Source organism: Cornus florida, unplaced genomic scaffold (genome assembly GCF_030987335.1).
Source record: "Cornus florida cultivar Cherokee Brave unplaced genomic scaffold, ASM3098733v1 CherokeeBrave_3.0.0_Hap2_Chr11, whole genome shotgun sequence".
In the NCBI taxonomy this organism is placed as follows: domain Eukaryota; kingdom Viridiplantae; phylum Streptophyta; class Magnoliopsida; order Cornales; family Cornaceae; genus Cornus; species Cornus florida.
This window is the reverse complement of record NW_026775581.1, coordinates 111,284,494-111,307,080: the sequence shown is the minus strand read 5'-3', so window position 1 is coordinate 111,307,080 and position 22,587 is coordinate 111,284,494. Positions and strand designations below refer to the sequence as shown.

The 22,587-nt window shown below is 36.0% G+C and overlaps 2 protein-coding genes across 3 annotated transcripts; both read right to left on the bottom strand.

The window, feature by feature from the left end:
* Nucleotides 1-385: 385 nt before the first annotated feature.
* Nucleotides 386-7,056, bottom strand: LOC132282827 (D-aminoacyl-tRNA deacylase-like). Of its 2 annotated transcripts, none has more exons than XR_009471892.1 (9): nucleotides 6,828-7,056; nucleotides 6,424-6,604; nucleotides 6,138-6,280; nucleotides 4,233-4,296; nucleotides 3,956-4,008; nucleotides 3,634-3,689; nucleotides 3,047-3,121; nucleotides 2,056-2,239; nucleotides 386-713 (listed from the first exon to the last, which is right to left on the bottom strand). XR_009471892.1 is itself a non-coding variant. In XM_059784630.1 (9 exons), the coding sequence occupies exons 1-9, from the start codon at nucleotides 7,035-7,037 to the stop codon at nucleotides 626-628; spliced, it is 1,059 nt and encodes a 352-aa protein (XP_059640613.1). In that variant the 5' UTR covers nucleotides 7,038-7,051; the 3' UTR covers nucleotides 386-625. The 2 variants fall into 2 exon arrangements, 1 of the variants encoding a protein (XP_059640613.1); XM_059784630.1 differs by having other exon boundaries at nucleotides 2,056-2,244; nucleotides 6,828-7,051.
* Nucleotides 7,057-7,825: 769 nt separating this feature from the next.
* Nucleotides 7,826-9,280, bottom strand: LOC132284386 (flavonol sulfotransferase-like). The gene has a single exon (XM_059786487.1). The coding sequence runs from the start codon at nucleotides 9,181-9,183 to the stop codon at nucleotides 8,113-8,115; it is 1,071 nt and encodes a 356-aa protein (XP_059642470.1). The 5' UTR covers nucleotides 9,184-9,280; the 3' UTR covers nucleotides 7,826-8,112.
* Nucleotides 9,281-22,587: the final 13,307 nt, after the last annotated feature.

The following is a 22,587-nucleotide window of genomic DNA, read 5'->3' as shown; positions in this document are numbered from 1 at the left end:
ATTCATCTACATGGTGCATGTGGTGGGAGAGAGAAAAGTATGCGAGATATACACGGCAACTGTCCCTAATAACTTTCTTTTTTAGCCTTTATTACTAACAAATTCAATTTTACAATTCATACTAAACAGTAATTTAAATAAGAACTATAGTAAACTGAATTTACTGATCCTAGAATCACAGTGAGAGTCAAAACATGTGCTTTAACACCAATGGCTAAAACTGATGCAAAGAAAAGATTAGGCCAACTTACAGACTGCAATTATACATATATGTTTTTTAAGCTATATTAGGGAGTTGCTTTTCTGTCTGTCTACACTTGATCATATAAATATGCAACTAAATTGAAGTCAAACCACAAAAAATGTAATGGGTGAAGAAGCTAAATTAGCCATGGAATGGGCAGTATGCAGACTTTTGTATAGATATGAATAATTTCTTTACAACTGGAAAATACAAAAAAGACACTAAAATAGAGCAAATTTGACAAAACAATCAGTCGCGAGTAACTCCTTGCCGGAAAATCATATCTTTCTTGGTTTCAGACCTAATATGTTGGTATCACCGTCAACATACACCAATGACGAAACTGAACTGAACCACTGGAATAAAATCCAACAGCAAGCATCAGCAGAAGTCACCAGGCTTGCCAATTTTTATGTCTTGCTCTGCTAAGAACCCCATGATAGCAGTTTTTTGCCAGCCTTTGAAACTCCTGCATCCATCAGTAAATATTAGCTCTACCATAGCGACAAACAAGTTGGGTAAAGAAACATACAACTTCCCAACTACATAAATCATGCTCGTAGAAATAAATTCAAACATTCTACTGGGCTTTGGAATAATCCCATGTAGCCATTGGTTCAACAGGGTTGAATTGTTTGCATAATCAGGTGTAGATTCTTAGATTCAAATAATACAGTACCGGGAATTTTTCAGAGAAAATAAAATGATTCAAGGCATTTGGTCAGATGAAGCATACCAGTAATGCTAAAAGAGACATTACTGTTATTTTCGACTGACATGACACTAAAAAAATATTGGTATAATAACAGACAAATGAGGCATATTTTTTAACGTTGACGCGCGAGATGGAAGGCATAATTTTTTTGCTGCTACATGATCCCAAGAGTGTTTCAGAGACCAACTTAGAAGAGAAGTCTGAAATATGGCTAAAGGAAACTCTAAATCACCATTCTTAACAGCACAGGAAAATCAAAACTTCATCTGTTACAGAAGCTATGGTTCTGGTTTGCACTAGTTTCCTCTAAAATGCCAGTTTTCAGGGAAGAAGCTTATGGCATACCATTCATCCTCTGTGATACAATTACTGTATAATTGTATCCCACATTTGACTCATCTATAATAAAATTACTGTTGCAATGCTTCTCAAAGCAATTGTTTATCGCTAAGGGATGCATCAGAAGTAACAACGGGTGATTGCTCTCAAAAGAATTGGACAAAGGTTAGAATTGTAATAGAACCTTGCCCGTGTACAAGGGAGATGCAATTGTTATACTTCAGTTCATTTATGAGTCAATCTTACAGATTTGCAAATGTTCTCTGAACTTCATCTTTTTCGAAAAATGGAGCTCCAATTTCTCCAGTATTCTGAACTACACGAGGCATCTGGTTGATTATTATCAGAATGAAGGAGACAAGCTTTCTTTCTTCTTCAACCAACCGGGGATCATTTTGCTTACTCATAATAGAGATCATTAGCTAAAAAAGCAAGTATCAAAACTGACCATTTTAATGACTTAATTGATGTTTAATCTCACTTAGTTATTTTCCCCAGAGGTGAGTGAGGAATAAAACATGATGCCACTTCCGTGCATGCATGTAATTGTCAAAGTTTTTGTTTTTTGTATTTGCGAAAATCCTTTTCAGCTTTTGAGGATTTCCTCAATTGATTTATCAACAAATTACATATTTGCATTTATGCTATGCCTGATTTATGTTCTTATGTAAACTTGGCAGCAATTAAATAGAGGATTGAGGAAAGCTTGACTTTGCAAAATAAATTAAGTATCAACTCTTTCAAAGGAATGCCTAACTTGTGATCAAGATGAGCTAAAACTTCTCCCCCTGGAAAAGCTGCTTTAGTAGTCTCAAATGCAACTTTAATTGATTTTCTCCAAGTCCCACCGATACCCTCAGCATTTGCCTGTGCTTTGGACTGACCATGATCTTCCATTGGCAAGGCATACCCAGATAGCAAGTGGCCCACCCAAACACCATCTTTCCTGAAAAAGGGAATTCGTTATGGAACTCTATAAACACACAAGGAACACCAAAACTTTGGCACTGAAGTCCCTTTCAGAACACCCAAAAGGACCAGGCCATTATTCATGCATTCTGAAATTAAAGAGGAGTGTAGCTTGTACAGAAGGCTCAGGTTGTTGTTTTGCAATAATTCCAGAGACGCAGAAACTATTTTAGAACATTGACTTCAAATGGTAACAAATATAGTTATAAATGTTCCTTTTCGCTCTGAATGTAGCTGGTGGAAAAATGGTTAATAACTTGTACTAGAACTAAAGTCCATTTAACCAGTATATGGCCCGCCAATGCAGAGTGGCTGGGAGGGAAAGATTGGAAACAGACCCGACTTGTGGAAAGAATATTACAATATCCCTAGATCATTTCAGATTGAATCAGAGTTTGAGTGCCAATAAATGGACTTAAGTCAGTTTGTTAATTAGATCATCAACTGATGTGTGATGTTTAAGTTTCAAAACTACTCCTAGTGAGACAATCGAATCTGAACAGATACCAGTACAAGGGCAAGACTAAAGAAAAACAACTAGAAGCAGAGTTCTGCCTCATTATAATCTTAATCTTGACTCTCTCTTTTTTGGCATTCGACAAAAGAAATGCCTTAAAGAATCAGCCCAATGTCGTGCCTTTTGATTTATTGGAAACTATTGACTGTTTCTAGTCAAAACATTGATCTCATCAAATTTGTTCTATTATGCCCTTGAAATCGTTGATTACTAAACAGAAATTTGATAAAACACTTGGAAGCTATTAATAGCAGGAACTTACAGAACAATGTCCATATGCCGGGGTACATAATGTCCACCACCAACTCCTACAAGTATTTTGTTTTGACCATTATTCCTGCATCATTAAAAATACATATAAAGGGGAGAAAAACTGTAGCACAAGAAGAAAAAAAAAAGAAAAAAAAAAAAAAAGAAGTGCATTTCTGAAGAAAATTAAAAGTAACCGTTGTACGTACAGCTTCATTAGTGGGGAAAAATAGGGCATGCTGCATCATCTTATGGCTTTCATTTCAGAATTCATAATTATTATAATAACACCTTTTAGGGGATATTAAGAAAACTTTTTGGATATAGAAATGAAAAGGCAACACAAAAAGATGGATCTTATGACAACTAGACAAGAAGACACAACCAAGAGAACGGGGTACTAATTTTGAGAATCACAAAATCCATGTCCGACAAATGGGAGCCTTGCAGTATCCGTAATTTAAGGCGAACAACTTTATCAGTAGATTAAACAAGTTTTATTTTGTTACAAATTCATAAATCTGCTTTTCACATTATCCTGTTTCACTAGAATAACTTAAAAACTAAAATTCACGAGCAAACACATTATATTGACCATACCTGTTCCAGTCACCTACTGAAACTCCTCCTCCAAGCCCCAATCCTTCCCAGACTAACTTCAATCACCACGACAAAAACTTTGTAAAATAAAATATCAAATAAAACTCGTCTGTTACATAAAAGCTGAGCTATATCAACCATGCATTGTCTTTGGTCAGCAAGGAAATAAAACATATAATTTTACCCAACTCAACCCTCCCTAAAAAGCCATTTGATGCTTCCTAGGAGAATGGGAAAAATGGAAAAAGAAAGTACACGGATAGAGGTAAGACTATAAAAGAAAACAGTTGCAAAATAAATCCACGTAAAAAAGATACCCAACTAAAGCAATGGCTTGTGCTGCATCCTGCCTCCTCCAGTACTCTTCTGTACTTCCTGGAAGACATTATCAAAAAAATTCAAGCAGTACCTAAGCGTAATTAACTTTCAATTTTTTTTTTTTCCTGAATACTTTTTGTTTTTCCCCTCAAAAGATGATACGTCATAGATAATCAATTACAGCGCCAAAAGAGTACAATAAAAATTGTAATAAATATATTCAACAAATTGTGAATTTTTATTATTGATAAAGCTGTCATGATCGGTGAATAGAAGTATACCAATTTCTACAAACATGGTGGGCGAATTAATTTCAGGTCCATGATGAGTAGCCTCCAATGTGACCTACACCGAGAAATGAAATAGGAAAGAACTCACTTTATGTGTTTACCTCCACAATAAAGTAAACTGAAAATAAAAATAAAATGGTAAAAAAAAGTGAGAGTCATACAAGATGAAGAGAAGATACATTTTAGGTCGTTTTATAACTGAAAATTATAATTCCATCGATAGGGAAAATAGTTTAATGGGATAGGACTCAACTTAAAATGGCTTAACCTAAACTACTTGTGATAGGCTAAATGGGACCATTTTCGCTAGAAGTCTCTTTACAAAGATAAATATGCTTACTCCCATTCAACCTAAAATCTTTAGATTCTAAAGTATCTTTTCATAGTTCTAACTTGGAGCAATCGCTCTAGCTTTGTCAATTGAAACTATGTCATTACTCATCTAGGAACAAGATAGCAAGACGATTTTATGTTTACAACTAAAAAGATGAAGACGGAAACCTAATTCATAGGTACTAAAAATTGTTTTTTCAGAATAAACAAATACCACAGGGACTCAACTTGACTTGCATCATATACTAACTAGGGATACACTGAAACAAGATTCTAGACAAAGGGATCTGCTTGGTGTCTTGGTGATATTTGTTACCCATTAAAGCGCCACCATATACTAATTGTTTCAATTGGAATTTTGACCTGACCTCTTTACTCTCAGAAAGAATATGGTTTTATAATAAGTAAATGGCAAAAAGATCTGAGGTTTTTGCAGAACATGGTGTTTCTATATGCTCCAATATCTTTGAACTGGGTATTGAATAGCCAATATTCAACATAAGTTCTCCCAGATTTGCTTTGCAAATGAGCAGGTGCTTTCAATGACTGGCAAACACAATAACACAAAACCTTCCTTTTTTTTTTGGGAAGGGCTAGTTACCAGGAAGAATGCGTCTCACGCTTGCAAATGTACAAGGCTAAATTGAAAACTTAATGCCATGACAAGAAAATAATGATTCCAAACAACCAGGGCTGGACAAGAAGCAGTGAGCCAGAACTCTGCTGACCCCACCACTGAAATGTGTACGGGCCTGGGCTGGTAGGCACAAAGTTGCAACCCCTGATTAGAGGATACCATCAAATTCCTGGAGTTAATTTCAAGATGGGTTGATAACTACCATTTACAGCATAAGAATCAGGCCAATACTGAATATGATGGCTTTAGAGAAGATTATCTCAACAAAATATTATGGCAGCATAAGTGAACTAAATATGTGTTTTTAACTGTTCCATCAACAACAAATCTTGATCAAGGTATAGGAAGTACACTATTCAACAGTAAGACGACAGATATTTTGCAGAGAAAAATGTTGAGCTACCATGCAACGAGTCAAATGACATAATTGAGATATTGAGATGGATAACTCCAAACCTTTTAGATTGAATTTTTCTAGGTTTTGGAAGCTTTCTCCATCATTTTAAATTATCCTAAGCTATCTGTTAGTCTATGTGATATCTGTTGACATCCTGCTAATGGAGTGGTGTATGGACTTTTGGTGCTGTGTACTATTTATCAAAAAGTAAAATTATTTCCTCTGATCCAAGCAGCGTAGTGGATCTGACTTTAATATAATATATCTTTTGAAACATACCTTCAAAAAATCAAGATTTAGCAAAATCTAGCCAGAGGAACTGGTGTAAATGTTGGATACAGTTATCTACACTACTTTACATGCAAATATTCTAATACATCCACCGAGAATTAATATATAAAATACAAATAATATCAAATACGTGAGATGGAATCAGGTAAAGTTGAAATCAAGTAGGCCAAATGGCCTATGCATCCTGAAATTCAATAAGAGGTGCATCAAACAGAGTTAATATAATGTAACATGTTACCTCAAATTCAGGAGTTAAATTATGTGATTCAGCAATGGTTTTCAAGAGCCTCAACCAAGGCCCTATCCGAGGATTTGGGGGCGCTGCCCACCCGGGTTTACCACCTGCAGGTGGCACCTCCCCTTCACGCAAATGAGGCACACCTACACAATTTTTCATTCACAACAAACACTGCAACATTTCAAGACTTCTACTACACATAAATTAGATCAAACAATGCACTCCAAAACTACTAATCCAAGCAAAACCGAATAAGAAAACAGAGCATATCTAAGCAAAATTGTACCAATTGGGTGAACGGTGAGCGCAGGACGGTTCGACACTGCGGTGTGCTTGCTCAGAAATATGACCTCATCGACAACTTCTCCAGTCACCGCCTCCCAACGCTTATCCAAGTGGTCCTCCTTAACAATACTGTTATCGTGTTTCAATAATCTAACTTCTTTATTGACAAAACTCGGTATACCCTATACCAATTAACAATTTTTAGTCCTGAATCAGAACCATAATCACCATAACCCACAATTTTCATATCATTTTACATAGAAATAAAGTCAATTCATTGAATTTGGCAAGGGTGAGCGTACTGCGCCGCGAACAGCGCAAGATAATGGTGGAAGGGGATATTGTGGAGAAGTGCGTGTGAGTGAATGGAAGTAGAGAGGAGGGAGGTGGGGGATGAGAACTAACCTGCACGAGGGGGCCAGGGTGCCAACCGGGCATGGCTAAGAGGGCGGAGGCTGGGCCGATGGAGGCCGGGTCGGTGGTGGTGGCCACCACCAGCGTCACCATGTCTCGGCTGCTCTTGCTAAAATACGCCCTGCAAAGGCTGGTTCTTGATACGTAAGAGCCGCGGGTTATGGCTAATCTTGCAATTAGGTGGCAAGTAGCAAAAATCATTCTTCAAGAATTTTTCACAAAAGTTATACTGTATCAGTATATTGTATTATCGGTATATGGTTATGTGAGGTAAAAATATACATCTATCTAATTTAATGAATTTTCTATAAATAAATATTAAATTGAATGTAATGATATAAAAGGTAAGTCAAAAATTACATTCCTTGGAAATATTATGTCACGATATTTAAAATTAAGTCTTCTAGTTTTCAAAGGCAGTGTAAAATATCATTCATTTCAAGATATTATGTGATAAAACAAAAAAAGAAAAGAAAAAAAAGAGAGTATTATGTCATGATATTAATTAATTATTATTATAATTATTTTTCAGCCAACTACAAATCTGTTCAAATCCCTTTTCCAAGGGAAGGTATTGTGCAGGTTTAGTTCCCAACTTGCATGCAAGGTGCCAAAGAGAAACAAATGCATCCTTTGAGTCCCTGCATATGTAAAGAATTTTTCAGAAGTCAAGGCCTTAAATTTGTGGGTTGAGCCTTTTAGTGTTTTGAGCTGATCACATGATTACTTCTACCAACAAGGGTGGGTGCCAAAAAGCCTTGGTACTGGTAGAGAGAACTAGAGGCTGTCCACCCATTTTCTCGAGTAAGGGTTGATATTTATGTCACTGTATTTCACTTTGGGTTTTTTGGGTGCTTTTCTTTTTCCTCACATCTTGTAGCAATATGACTCATTTTAGGGCTCCTTTTCATGTAAAAAGGTAATCACTGCCTTCCAAAAAAACAGAAAAAAGAAAAAATATAAAAGAACCCCATTTGCTACAATAATAGTACAAGAAGAGCATTTACAACTGGCACATTATTAAAACTAAAATACATATCCAAGATCACATTATCAGGTAGTACTATAGCTAGGGCAAGCCTTGCCGCAAACAAATAACACTCATTATTTTGGTAAAACAGCAAAGTTCAATCCAGAACCATTGAACTTAAACTAAAACACATATCCAGTAGCACATTATTTAGATCGATACTAGGCAAGCCCAGCCATTACACAAAAGTTCAATCCAGAACCATTGAACTTTAACTTAAAAAAACATATCCAAGATCATAAGCAATTAACAGTTACTATTTTGGGGATTGACCCCAAAGTTCAATCCAGAACCATTGAACTTTTGCTCTGTGATAAGATCTATCTTCTCTTTCATTTCATCGGTAAAATAATTCTGCCAATCTCCAACCTTACCTTTCCTGAAGAACTCGCTGTTATGAACCACAAGTTCATCACTCAAACGTAGCACACCCGTCTTGTTCACCTCCAAATTGCTCAAATTCTCAAAACTACATAGCTTGAGTATTTCTTGCACCACCCCTTCTCTCTCCTCCTCCAACGAGAAAGGTTGCCCCATGAATTCAGCCAACTTCTTAAGGTAAATGGAGGGCTCTTTCTTCAAATCCTCATACCTAAGGAACATAAACTTTTCGGGCGATTCAAGGCTTGCTTTCCAATACTCCAACACGTGATCCCAAAAGGGTCCATAGTGTGAGACCCCCTCACAAAACATGTCAAATGCTTCTTTTAGTGGAAGGGGTGGCACTCCTTTTTGTTTGATTCTTTCCATGAAGTGCCACAGAGAAATAAACACATCTTTCGGATCACGCCATATGTAAACAATCTTGCAGCTAGAAGATGTCGTCACACTTTGAGGTAAAAAAGTGTATGGAATGTGAGTGGCAAAGAGCCGAGGCGAAGGAAGAGCGTCAAGGTCTGTATTTATGGGATAGTTTTGATAGATAGATGCATCTAAGAAGGGAAAACAGGCATGAGGGCCAGTGTTAAGCAAAGGGTGGGACTGGGAGGAGAAGTCATAACTGGAGCGGTTCATGGTGGCGAACATAAGGGTTCGGAGCCATGTGGTGCCACATTTCATGTAAGCAGACAGGAAGATATCGGTGGGTTGAGCCTTGAAGTGGTGTTGCACCAAGAAGGCTCCCTTTAGGGCAGACTTGGGGCTGAACCAGTAGCCTTGGTACTGGACTAGATGTTCAGACATCCAGCCTCTCTCTTTGGGAAGGGTTTGGAGTGCCTCATTGTACTTTTGGTATGTTGCTTCATAGTCTTTTTCTCTGTCTTCTTTTTCATTGTTGGTCTTGGGAATATGGATTTGCTGAGAAGAAAGGGTTGCCATTGGACAAGATGTCAAGAACTAAAGAGAATGCTTGTGCTTTGTAGTAGGTAAGGACACCTTTAAATCTATGGCAGATTTGAGAAAGTTGATTTGTTCATTTGGGTGCTTTTTTACTCTCAGCTGTCCTATTTGTAATTATTCTTGCTGAAAATTGATATTTGAGGTGTTAAGTTAGACCAAAAATACTAAGTAGAAAGCTTATTTATTCCTTAGATATGTTTTAAGTGGGATCTACTCACTTGAAACATACGTAAGGGATTAAAGCTTCTGTACTAGTGCTGTAGATTTGAATCATCAACTAGTGAACTACGAGCAGCATTGTTTACTCTGCTGGCTCACATGTGTATACACAAATTTTATAAGTCTGCAATAGAAATAAAATATGGAGTAAATAATAATTTATTAATTTTTAAAAATAGAGTACAATCCTCTGTAATAATATTCTTTACAAAAAGAATGGTCCTCTGATTAGATCTCATTTTTGTTGTTGGTTGGATCCAAGGGCTGCACGAGCTTGTTCTTGAATCACTGTGGAATTTGATGAAGAACGACACGTCCTGGGATGTGCTTGATGTTTTTCGCTTTTGAGTTTGGATTCTGAATTTGTGTCTCTGACTTCTGAGTCTCTGAATTTCTGAATCTCTAGATTTCTGGACTTCTGAATTCTGAATTTGTGTCTGAATTTCTAAACTTCTAAATTCTGAATTTGTGTCATTTGTTGAATTTGAGGAAGAACGGCACATCTTTGGATGTACTTGTTGTTCTTCGTCTTCAGAGAGAAGAGAATTTGTTGAATTTGGTGAATAACGGCACGACTTTGGATGTGCTTGGTGTTCTTCGCCTTCAGGTTTGCACTCAGGATTTCTGGCCCTCTGGATTTCTGAGTCTCTTAATTTCTGGACTCTGAATTTTTGTCCCCCTTCTCCATTCCTCCAGGCCTTTATTTATAGGTTTCTTAGATCTATAGGATGATGACACGTGTCCTTTCTGATAAAGAAAATATCATAACTGGGCCTGGCCGGTTATATTATGATAATTATCCTTAAAAATAATTATTCCAAATATATTTTATTAGAAATAATTATCTTTCCATTTAATCATCTGCGCTGGGCTAATTAAATAATATAAGTGGACCAGACTTGGTCCAATTAAATAACTTTATTAAACATTAGGCCCATATTTAATGGGCCCATTTGTCCAAATCAAAGTCCACTAAAATTTTAGTGTCTACAAATTGCCCCCACTTCGAGTCCCACACTTAACAGGACTTGTCTCCTTTTTCAAGTAGGACTTGAAGTATCTAACTTTCCTCCTTTCAAGTCATAGGGTTTGACATCAATTTCAATCGGCTCTGAAGGAGTTGTAAGATTACAGCCTTTGAAAATTGTGTTGGATTACGGCATCTGCTAGACAAATAATTGGTATAACAGTTTTTTTTTTTTTTTTTTTTTTTTTCCACGCTTGCTAGAAGAGAAATTTTACGCAAAATTTTTTCACGCTTTTTTTTTTCTTCTGTTTTTTTTCTTTCCTTTTTCTCTCTCTTTTTTTTCTTTCCCACGCAAAAAATTTTTCACGCTTTTTTTTCCTTTCATTTTTCTCTTTTTTTCTTTTCCACGCAATTTTTTTTCCTTCTTTTTTTTTTTTCTTTTTTTTTTTTTCCAAGATTTTTTTCCCTTCTTTTTCTTTCACGTTTTTTTTTTTTTTTTTTTTTTTTTTTTTTTTTTTTTTTTTTTTTTTTGCTTCCTTTTTTTTCTCACACTTTTTTTTTTTTTTTTCACGCATTTTTTTCTTTCCTAAAATGCAGTTGGGTCGAACAGATTGAAGCTTCGTCGGACTTGTTTTATCTCTGAAAATCGCTAGAGCTTCTCGCCAGATTTTTTCGCCGAAACTGAGTTGCCTAAACGGAGCCCGCTGGATCATTTGGGCTTGTTAATGGTGGTTAATCTATTCTGAACTGAAGCTCACCAGGGTTCATGGTGTCTATACTTCTGGGTTTCGCCGGTCCTCGTTGATGGAGTTCTTCAGTGCTGCCACTGCACACTACCCCGATGTGAACTTTTTTTTTTTTAATGTAGGACTTCCTAAGAATCAGTTTTCCTGTTACGAATCCAAAAACGACATAGAAGTTGTTCCATGCAGTCAACGCCGACTCCAACTTACTTCTCGGTCGCAATGCCATTCATATGCTTGATCCTGACAATGAATATTGTCCTTCTCTTTGGACACGCATCTAGTCCGTAAGGACCCATTGTTCCTTCGGAACGCATTTAGTCCGTAAGGACCCATTGTTCCTTCGGAATGCAACTAGTCCGTATGGACCCATTGTTCCTTCGGATCACATCTAGTCCGTAAGGACCCATTGTTCCATCGGAACGGAACTAGTCCGTAAGGACCCATTGTTCCTTCGGAATGCAACTAGTCCGTATGGACCCATTGTTCCTTCGGATCACATCTAGTCCGTAAGGACCCATTGTTCCATCGGAACGGAACTAGTCCGTAAGGACCCATTGTTCCTTCGGAACGCAACTAGTCCGTAAGGACCCATTGTTCCTTCGGAACGTATCTAGTCCGTGTGGACCCATTGTTCCTTCGGAACGCATCTAGTCCATGTGGACCCATTGTTCCTTCGGAACGCAACTAGTCCGTGTGGACCCATTGTTCCTTCGGAACGCATTTAGTCCGTAAGGACCCATTGTTCCTTCGGAGCGCAACTAGTCCGTATAGACCCATTATTCCTTCGGAACGCATCTAGTCCGTAAGGACCCATTGTTCCTTCAGAACGCAACTAGTCCGTATGGACCCATTGTTCCTTCATTGTTCCTTCGGAATGCAACTAGTCCGTATGGACCCATTTTTCCTTCGGAACGCATCTAGTCCGTCAGGACCCATTGTTCATTCGGAACCAAAATCTTTTATGCATGCCAATCCACTCTTCTTCTTTTTTTTTTTTCTTTTTTTTCAGGGGGTGCTAGTCAACCATGGTGTTTTTCAAGAATTTCAAACCCCATACTATCACCGTTTTAGAGGAGAACAGACTCTGACAGGTCATGCCACCAGCATAGACAGTGTCGTCAGCAGCCATGAATCAGCCCAGAGAGCAACGATAGATGTAGATGGAGAGAGGTTTTACTACTAGCTCGGACAACTTTGTCAACACCCGCTGCCAGAGCATCTTCATCAGCCATGGATCATCCAGCAGCCATTGATAGAGCGAGACCATACTCCGAGAGGTCACGCCACCAGCATTGTTAGCCATCGCCAGATTTGATGATGATTTCAAGCCGAAGCTCCACCAAAAGATCTGACTTAACCAGTAGCCACTTGACATGAAGTTACCGAGTTAAACAAGTGTGCTTGTGCATATTTGTCTCGAAGATAGAGATCTGCTGCAGATACTGTAAGGATGTGACAGACAAAGCTTGCATGCCTATGCCTCCGTGTGGTGATTTGTTTTTACTTCAGCAATATTTTGGCGACACCGTGAATTATTTCTTCAATGACACCTCAACGGAAAGCCAAATTTCTCTTTCAGCAACACCTCGACAGCGAGCAAATATTTTTTTAGCAATACTTCGATGGAAAGCCAAAATTTTCTTTCAGCAACACCTCGGCGGCGAACAGAATTTTTTTCTTTCAACGACACTTCAGTGGTGAGTTTTACAACAACACCTTGGTGATGAACCGAATTCTTCAGCAACGCCTTGGCAACAAGCAAAATTTCTCTTTCAGCAATACCTCGGCGGTGAGTAGAATTTTTCTAGGCAGCTACAGTCTGACGACGAGCCAATTTATTTCTTCGTAACTACACTTTGCTGAATCAAAATTTCTTTTGTAGCTACAACTATGACGACAAACCAAAATTCTTTTTGCAACTACACTTTGGTGGCGTGCCAAGTTGACAGGGTGTGACGAATCACTTTTGATATCATGCGATAAGCACACTTTACCCTTTTTTTATTTAGGTTGACTGAACTTGGAACAAACTTCCAAAATGCCTACATACCCTAAACAGGGATCAAGTCATCATGTAGTTCACAATTTTTTTTTTTTGATAGACAATTTATACTCATGTAAAGGAGTTTTTTTTTCAGGTAGACAGTTTAAACTCGTGTCAAGGAGTGTCATTTTTTTTTTTTTAAGTTGACAATTTATACTTATGTCAGGGAGTATCATCGAAATTTTGTTTTTGGGCAAATAGTTTATACTCGTGTCAAGGACTGTCATTTTTTTCTTTTCAGGTAGACAGTTTAAACTCGTATCAAGGAGTTCTTGATTTTTTTTTTTTCAAGTAGACAGTTTAAACTCGTGTCAAGGAGTTCTTGATTTTTTTTTCTTCAAGTAGACAGTTTAAACTTGTGCCAAGGAGTTCTTGATTTTTTTTTTAAAAGTAAACAGTTTAAACTCGTGTCAAGGAGTGTCATTTATTTTCAAGTTGACAGTTTATACTCATGCCAGGGAGTATCATCGACAGTTTAGGCTCGTATCTGGGAGCACCATCAACAGTTTAGGCTCGTATCTGGGAGCGTCATCGACAGTTTAGGCTCGTATCTGGGAGCACCATCGACAGTTTAGGCTCGTATCTGGGAGCATCGTTGACAGTTTAAGCTCGTATCTGGGAGCATTTCAATTTTTATTATTCTTCAATGTTACAAGAATCAGACAGCAATCCAAGCTTATACTGAAGGGTATGGACTATCTCGTCGTCATTTTGAGAATTTTCTTCTTGGTTTCCTTGACTTAAAGCCCCTTGTGATTTTGCACTTTCGGTTGAAATCATTGTTATAGCATGGTGCATTTCTTGATGCAAATCTCTTGAGTTGATGCTTATAATGAAAGATGATGCTACTTCGTCATCCGAGTTAAGAAGTATATTGTCTTCTTCTTCTGACTCACTTCCCTCATCTTTTTGAAGGTTGTCGGGTATATCTGGAACATCTCTCCTAGCACCATGATTTTCCATGCTAAGCTCCATATCGTAGGCTTGAGTAACAAGCTCTTCAAATGTGCGAGGCTTAATCCCTTGTAGGATGTAAAGAAGCTCCCAGTGCATGCCTTGCATACATGCTTCAACTGCAGAAATTTCAGATAAATGATCCTTGCAGTCAAGACTTAGAGCTCGTCAACAGTTGATGTAGTTAACCACAGGTTCACCCTTCATTTGTTTTGTATTTGAAAGCTCCAGCATACTTACAATACGATGAGTGTTGTAGAAACGGCTAAGAAATTCTCGTTCCATCTGCTCCTAACTGTCAATACCTCTAGCTTTGAGGTCTATGTACCAATCAAATGCATTCCCTTTGAGGGAACGAACGAATTGCTTGACAAGGAGATCTCTGTTTGTACCAGCATTGCCGCAAATTTCTACAAAGTGTGCGACATGTTGCTTAGGATTTCCTTTTCCGTCAAATTGTTGAAGTTTTGGAGGTTGATACCCAACCGGCATTTTTAAGATGTCAATTCTTTCCGTGTAAGGCTTTGAGTACATACGAGCACTTTGAGGAACGCCACTGTATTGTTCGTTTATGCAATTCTCTATCATGTCTTGAAGTTGTTGAACAGAAAGTGAAGTGACGGAGATAGCTTCAATTGTTGGATTAGCAGACATGTCATTTTGATCGTTAATTGGAGTGGTCTCTGGCATAGAATTATAATGAGGAATTCGGCCTTTGTTTGACTCAGCATTGTCGTCGTGCAATTTTAACTTTTCTGTCAACGAGGTAATTTTCAGATCTTGCTCCTTGAGAGAGTGTTGTAATCTTTCAATTACACGGCCCATAGTCTTCAATTGCTCTTCATACGAGGTAATACTCGTCATCATGACTGGCATAATGATGGAGTCAGAAAAAATCTTTGGCTTTGGGTGGACTAGCCTTGAACTTGTGACTGGAGCAACCTTTAAGGTTGTAGGAACTTTCCTCCTTACCCCCAGTGAGGTGAAGGCAGTATGAGTCTGAGTTGTTACGTTAATAGATTTGGTAGAATCAACTTTCATCGCATCGTGCTGTCTTTTGGCAGGAATGGATGATTTGACCATACTCTACTTCATTGAACTTGCAGAGGTGTTTGTATCACTTGACGAAGTTGTAACCTTCGTGCCACCTTTTGTGATAGTATTGATGTTGTTCATCATAACCGCGATGTCTTTAGTGGTATTTTTGCTCTTCGTCTGAATCTTAGTGGAAGTCATAGAATCTGACGATGAATTTATTGAGAATTTGATGTAGGAGAAAGAGATGAGAGGCAAATGATGTCCCACCGGGCGTGCCAAAAATTTGTACACACAAATTTTGTAAACAAGTCTTCAAAGAGCCACTTATATATTTTTTAAATCTCCCTTTTATTGTTGGTTGGATCCAAGGGCTGCACGAGCTTGTTCTTGAATCACCGTGGAATTTGATAAAGAACGGCACGTCCTGGGATGTGCTTGATGTTCTTCGTTTTTGGGTTTGGATTCTGAATTTGTGTCTCTAACTTCTGAGTCTCTGGATTTCTGAATTCTGAATTTGTGTGTCTGAATTTCTGGACTTCTGAATTCGTGTCTAAATTTCTAGACTTCTGAATTCTGAATTTGTGTTTGAATTTCTGGACTTCTGAATTCTGAATTTGTGTCCTTTGTTGAATTTAAGGAAGAACGGCACATCTTTGGATGTGCTTGTTGTTCTTTGTCTTCAGAGAGAAGATAATTTGTTGATTTTGGTGAAGAACATCACGACTTTGGATGTGCTTGGTGTTTTTCGCCTTCAGGTTTGCCCTCGGGATTTCTGGCCCTCTGGATTTCTGATTCTCTCAATTTCTGAGTCTCTGGATTTCTGGACTCTGAATTTTTGTCCTCCTTCTCCATTCCTCCAGGCCTCTATTTATAAGTTTCTTGGATCCATAGGATGATGACACGTATCTTTATTGATAAGGAAAATATCATAACTAGGCTGGGCCAGTTATATTATGATAATTATCCTTAAAAATAATTATTCCAAATATATTTTATTAAAAATAATTATCTTTTCATTTAATCATCTGCGCTGGGCTAATTAAATAATTTAAGTGGACCAGGCTTGGTCCAATTAAATAACTTAATTAAACATTAGACCCATATTTAATGGGTCCATTTGTCCAAATCAAAGTCCACTAAAAATTTAGTGTATACAACATGAAAATACATAATTGAGGTTTAACTTGAAACGCATATGGACTAGTCAGAGGAAATAGTATATATACATATGTTTGTTGATTTTCATTTCCATATTGCAGCCTGATTTTCATAGTGCCTTGCACAAAGTATTTTCTTCCATTTCGTGTGTGTATATATATATATGTATACATAATCCACACTGGCCAAACTATTTGATTCTGGCTCCGGTAATCATTCGACGTCCTCGAGATTTGAGTTATATTGTTACAATATCCCTAATTTTAAAAAGATAGTCTCGGTATTTCTTTTATGATTTTATTGCAATTTTAAATTCGTTATGTGTTTATTTGGCTTTTTGTTTAATTGGTTAATTGTTTAATTGATTTATTTTATTTTGATTGAAATTATATGCTTATGTGGCATTGTATTGTAAATTGCTTTATTTGTTTAATTGAATTATAGGTTTAAAATTGATTTATTTGTTTAAATTAAATAGGTTTAAAATTGTTTTAGTTGTTTAAATTGAATGTAAATTAAATGTATTATTTTTATTTTTAAATGGAGTTGGGCTTGGATAGGGGATTAAATGGGTACAGTTATTATCCATGGATGTATATACATGTATATATGGGTATATATGTATATAGGGTTAGGTTAATTATTGATAATTATTAATAATTAAATTAGTATTATTATTATTCATTATATAATGTATAATATACTATTAGGGTTTTATATGTTTTTATGAAATCACGGGTTAGTTGACTTAGTGATATGGTTATTTTATTTTATTTTATTTTCCTTTTCTAAGTATAACTAGAAATAGGGTTGTATACGCCTACATATATAAGATTATACGTCTGCTTAGGGCTTAAAAACAACAAAACCCTATTCACGAACAGAGAGAGATTTGAGAGAAAAATAGAGAGAAACAGTTAGGGTTTCGACCATAGATTAAAGGTCGGGCCAAAGAGGAAGAAAGGGATTGCTTGTGGGTTTGAACCAGAGTAGTAGGATGTTTGATAGTAGTCGGCAGTCGTTGGAAAACTTAGAGACGACGGTGCAAGGTTTCAAATTGAAACCTAAAGGTAAGTTCTATATCTAACTTTCTCCCTTATTCTTCGTGTTTTTTGCATGCCTAAATAATTCCAGGAGTAATTGAATTGTTAAATTTATCTTTCAGGCATGTTAAATATGATCATAACAGTATGTATGTTAGTAAATTTTGTTTTGCTTGAACTTATGTTTTCTTGCATAAATGGTTGTTTAAATTAGTGTTAGCAATACATAATGAACTTCAATATTTTTCTGGGACAATTTGGGACTTAGCTAGGACTGTTAAGGACCCTAACGGAGAAGAACTGGATGTGTGGAAGTCGCCGTAGAAGTGGAAGACGAAGCAGAGGAAGGAGAGAGCCGGCTCCCATGGAGTAAAGGCGGCTCCCCTTAATGGGGAGTTGGCTCCATGAGGGAGGAGGTGGCTCCCTTTGTTAAGGAGCTGGCTCCTTCACTGAAATTGTTTTTTTTTTTTTTTTTAATGGTTTTCGGCGAATTTTGGCTACTGTAATTGAGTTTTGAGGTTCCAAATCTAATTAGGGACTTCTTTGGTGGAATTTGAATAATTTAAAAGAATCCCAGAATGAAAAATAAACTGTGCCTTGCTGGGAATTTGAATAATATGGGGTTTTTAACGAATTTGCAGGTTGTTTCTGGATATGGATGATGTGAATTGCTTAGCTTTATTTTAACAATTTTCTGTAAATGATTATACCGTTTTAATCATGTATTATCATCATAATATGATCATGTTAGTTTACATATTTGTATTATACTTGTTTGGATTTAATTGATGTTTAACTTATTTATTATTTCATCAATTAGTGGATTTATGGATTGTATGCACCAGTATGTGACGGTGGCATAATAGGGGTGGATTAGCTCAAAACGCTAAGTCCTACTTACTCTGAAATAAGGGAACGGACTAACTTTAAAAGTTAAGTCCTACTTATATTTATGTCAGGTCAACAAATAGTTGAATGACATTACTTTGGTTCGGATGGATTTTAAATATATAATTATGGTACCTCGATATGAGCTTGAGTCTTAGGATCGATGGTTAGGGAACGTATATGCATTGGGATGCATAGCTGACTTTGATGGTTGGAGGTGTACCCTGTTAGGTCTAGGTACTCATGTCCACTTCTGATGCATTTTGTATGTTGCCTACTAGTCAGGTTGAGATTGGTCTGTAGTCCAGTGAAAGTCCCTTAGTGTGGATATATATATGTATGGATTATATAGTTATTGTTGAGTTATTTATGATGTACATATATGCGTATCGGGTCTCTGTTTAGATTGTAGTAGAGTAGAACTTGCTCGTGGGTCTGACCCACTCTTATTTTTCAAGTGTTCGTCAGTTCTAGGCTTAGAGCTTGTTCGTGCTGAGCAGAGACAGTCACTCACTCTTCCGACTACGTAGGATTTCCCTTCATGGTTTAGCTTTGGATTTTATTTCAGTTATTTACTTTCAGTTGGGTTTTATTAGGGGTCCACTAGGTGGATTCCCGAGTTGTATCAAATAATGGAGGTTTTGGCTATATTGGATTTTATAACTTTTAAGAATTTTTATTTTAAAATTCTTTCAGCTTATTTATTTAATAATTAAATTCTTTTTTGTAATCATACTTGTTTAAATATTAATTGTTTGGTGTCCCTCGGATCTGTGCTCAGACTTGATCACCCGTGTCTCTAGAATCGAGGGGTATCACAATTATTTGGTATCGGTAGAGAGCGTCAAAGTCAAATATTGGGTTAGGGTCTGTGACGTTGCAATGCTTTGGGTCAAATGGTGGGCCATGTGTACATGGGCTTTAAGATAAATTTCTGCCCTCAATCATCATTGGTCTTTTGGTGTTTGAGTCCCCTGCAGATTGTAACGCATTTCTTGTTTTGTGTGGTCAAGGTTGTAAAGAGTCTTCTATACTTCCTTGTGTATTAATTGATAGTGGTTGTGTCCTTGCGTATTAATTGGTGGTCGTTATGTTGATCTTGTAAGTGTCGTTTGGCTTTGCAAGGTTAAAAAATATATATATACATAATCCACACAGAACAATACTATACAACATAAAATCATTCTCTTATTAATAACTAGTGAAGGAATTGCATATATATATATATATATATATATATATATATATATATATATATATATATACATTGTGTAATGCTATGTTTGGTTGGAGGGAGGGATTGAGGGGGGATGGATGGGAGGAGGGATGAATAAATATTTTCTTGTTTGGTTGGAGGGAAGGGAAGAGAGGGAGGAAACAAGGAGGGATGCTTCATCCCTCCTTCCTTTATGTTTTTCTATCCGCCCACTTTTGGGAGGAAGGGAGGAGAGAAAGAAGGCATAACTACCTATGAATTGGTAATTTACAATTTTAACTTTTTCAAAAATTTTGAAATAAATATCTACCTTTTATAATTTTATATAAAAGGGTATATTGGTAAAAATAATATATGAACTCTCCTTCCCTTCTTTCCAACCAAACAAGAAAAAAGTATCACTCCATTCATCCTTTCTACTATCCATTCCATTCAACCAAACATAAAATGGGAAAGACACCCTCTCTTCCCTAAGGATATCTCATCCATCCCTCCTCCTATCTTTTCCATCCATTTTTCCATCCTGCCAACCAAACGAATCATAAGTGATAGAGGTTTGGATAAAAACATAGTTGTTGTCTCATTATGAAAATTGGCAATTTTGACCATAGGAAAACAAAAACAAAAGAAATTAAGGTATGACAATTTGGAATTGTCATTTATTGAATGAGGTCTCTCAAAGGATGCAGACCCTCATGCTATGTTTGGTTGGAGGGATGGATTGGGGAGGGATGGATGAATATTTTCATTTTTGGTTGGACGGAAGGGAAGAGAGGGACGAAGCAAGGAGGGAAAAAAAAGGATAACTATCAAAATCTGTTATAATTTTCATTTTTATCATTCCTAAAATTTGTTAAAACTCTGTTGCGTTATACAGCGATTATTAAATAAATTTAAATTAATTAATTGTTTGGTATGTAAAAATAAAAAAATAAAAATTGTTTGGTATGTAAGTATAAAACATTCATTTTAGACAACTTGTTAGTAAAACTCAATATTATTAAATAATTTTAAACTAATTAATTTTATAACTTTATATAGTTAGGGTATATTAGTAAAAAAATATATAAAAACTATCATTTCCTTCCTTCCAACTAAACAAAAAAAACTAGCACTCCATCAATTCTTTCGGCCGTCTCTTCCATTCAATCAAACAAAAAATGAAAGAAACATTTTTCTTTCTTAGAGATGACTCATCCATCCCTCCACCTTTCCCTTCTATATATTTTTTTCATCCCTCCAACCAAACGGAGCATCAGACTCTTTCCCTTTTTCTTTTTCTTTTTTTCTTTACAAGTGGGTTGTAATTTGATTTAAAATCTCACATACAAACCATATATATATATATATATATATATATATATATATATGGACAGTAGTGTTCAATTGCTCTTTGGTGAGCAAAGAGTAATATACTCACTATTAATCCTAATTGTAGAATCTAATCCATATTTAATTAGCTTTCTTATAATTATTTTTGGAAAGAAACTTATGTTTCCTATTAAAATTCAATAAAATTAAAATGAAATGACAAAATTAGACATTTAACAAAAATTTAACAGTTGTGTTACTCTTGTCGTTGATTGAATTAGAATTAGGGAAGTAAAAAAAAAATTCATCTTCTTCTCACAAAGTAAGACTAGAGATTTTCTTCAAAACAAATAAAAAATTATAGTTTCTTATTCCAATAAGTAAAACTAGAAATTAATAGTGTGTTATTTCGTATTATCCAATGAGCAGAAAATAAATATTTTTCATAAAAAAGTAGACAGTTTCTTGATTCTCATATAATTAATAAAAGTAGTGTTCAACTGCATCAATTTGGATTGTTATTAATAATTTTATTAAAAAAGTCTACTTGGCAAAATTAAAAGTGAGAGAGAAGCTTCATTGCAAATATAATCAAAGTGATTTTTAATCTTAAGCATAACATCCGAATAAACTAAATCCTTTACACTTTAACCAGATTAGTTTAGTAAAGTATTATTTAAAAATCAGTATTCTCTAAACCAATTTTGTTACCGGTAAAACTTCAAGCAAATTAATTAATTTGAAAGTCTAGCTTTTTTTTTTTTGTAGTTTCAACAATAATAGCCTATTGCATCTTCCAATTGCCCCATCTCTCCATCTCATCCTCGTAACAATCATGAACTATCAGGAATCAATAGCCTATTGGGGAGTAACGAAACTGTTAATTTTTATTTTTAGGAAAGTATATTGTTTATTTTTTTTGTTAAATGTCTAATTTTATTATTTCATTTTAATAGTATCGAATGGTAATAAAAAATTAAGTAAATTTGTAAAAATAATTTTAAGAAAGTTAATTAAATAAGAGAGAGAGGGGCACGACATCATATCTTTGTGGGTCATCTTTCTTGATTTGCCCCTCATCATATCTTTGTGGGTCATCTTTCTTGATTTGCCCCTCTGCATTCTTTTGACATGGATTTAATAATTTGCAATTACTTGAACACCACTATCGATCTCGATCTCTTCTGTTTTTTGTTTGGACTGATGACCAAACCAATTGAATACAAAATTTTGTCCAGCTATATTTTCAGCTAGAATTTGCCAAAAGTAGAATATGATAATCTAATATAATATTCATTCATTTCATATATAGCCTCATGGGTCGCGAGATCGAATCTTATGTCTGAATTGTTTGATTATGCTCGTCTGGCATTATAATATAAAACATTCTCATAATATAATCTCTATCAGTTGTAGGATTCAGTTTATTATTGGTCACTGCCTTTTCATGGGTTACGTGTATATATATATATATATATATATATATATAGTGTAGAGAGAGAGAGAGAGCCTTTTCATGGGTTACGTGTATATCATATATATATAGTGTGGAGAGAGAGGGCCTAACCCATTGCAAAAAAAAAAGAAAAAAAAAAAGAAGCTAGACAAATATTTAAATTGAGTTTTATGAATTGAAGTTCGAATTCAAGTTACCTCGGGCCAGTCCGACCTAACCCAAAGCCGGGTTAAGGTTGGGTTAGCCCAAAGTGTACCCTACAGTACCATATGTGAATTAGTTAAGAATGAATGGAGTGTTTGTCTATATTTCTTTAACTAATAATGGAAGGAGTGTATATACA

Coding starts and splice junctions, on each gene's coding strand:
- LOC132282827 (XM_059784630.1), bottom strand. CDS start 7,037: ATGATTTTTGCTACTTGCCACCTAATTGCAAGATTAGCCATAACCCGC. Junction 6,605..6,827: donor ACCCTGGCCCCCTCGTGCAG/GTTAGTTCTCAT, acceptor TAATTGGTATAG/GGTATACCGAGTTTTGTCAA. Junction 2,245..3,046: donor CGGCATATGGACATTGTTCT/GTAAGTTCCTGC, acceptor TCCCTTTTTCAG/GAAAGATGGTGTTTGGGTGG.
- LOC132284386 (XM_059786487.1), bottom strand. CDS start 9,183: ATGGCAACCCTTTCTTCTCAGCAAATCCATATTCCCAAGACCAACAAT.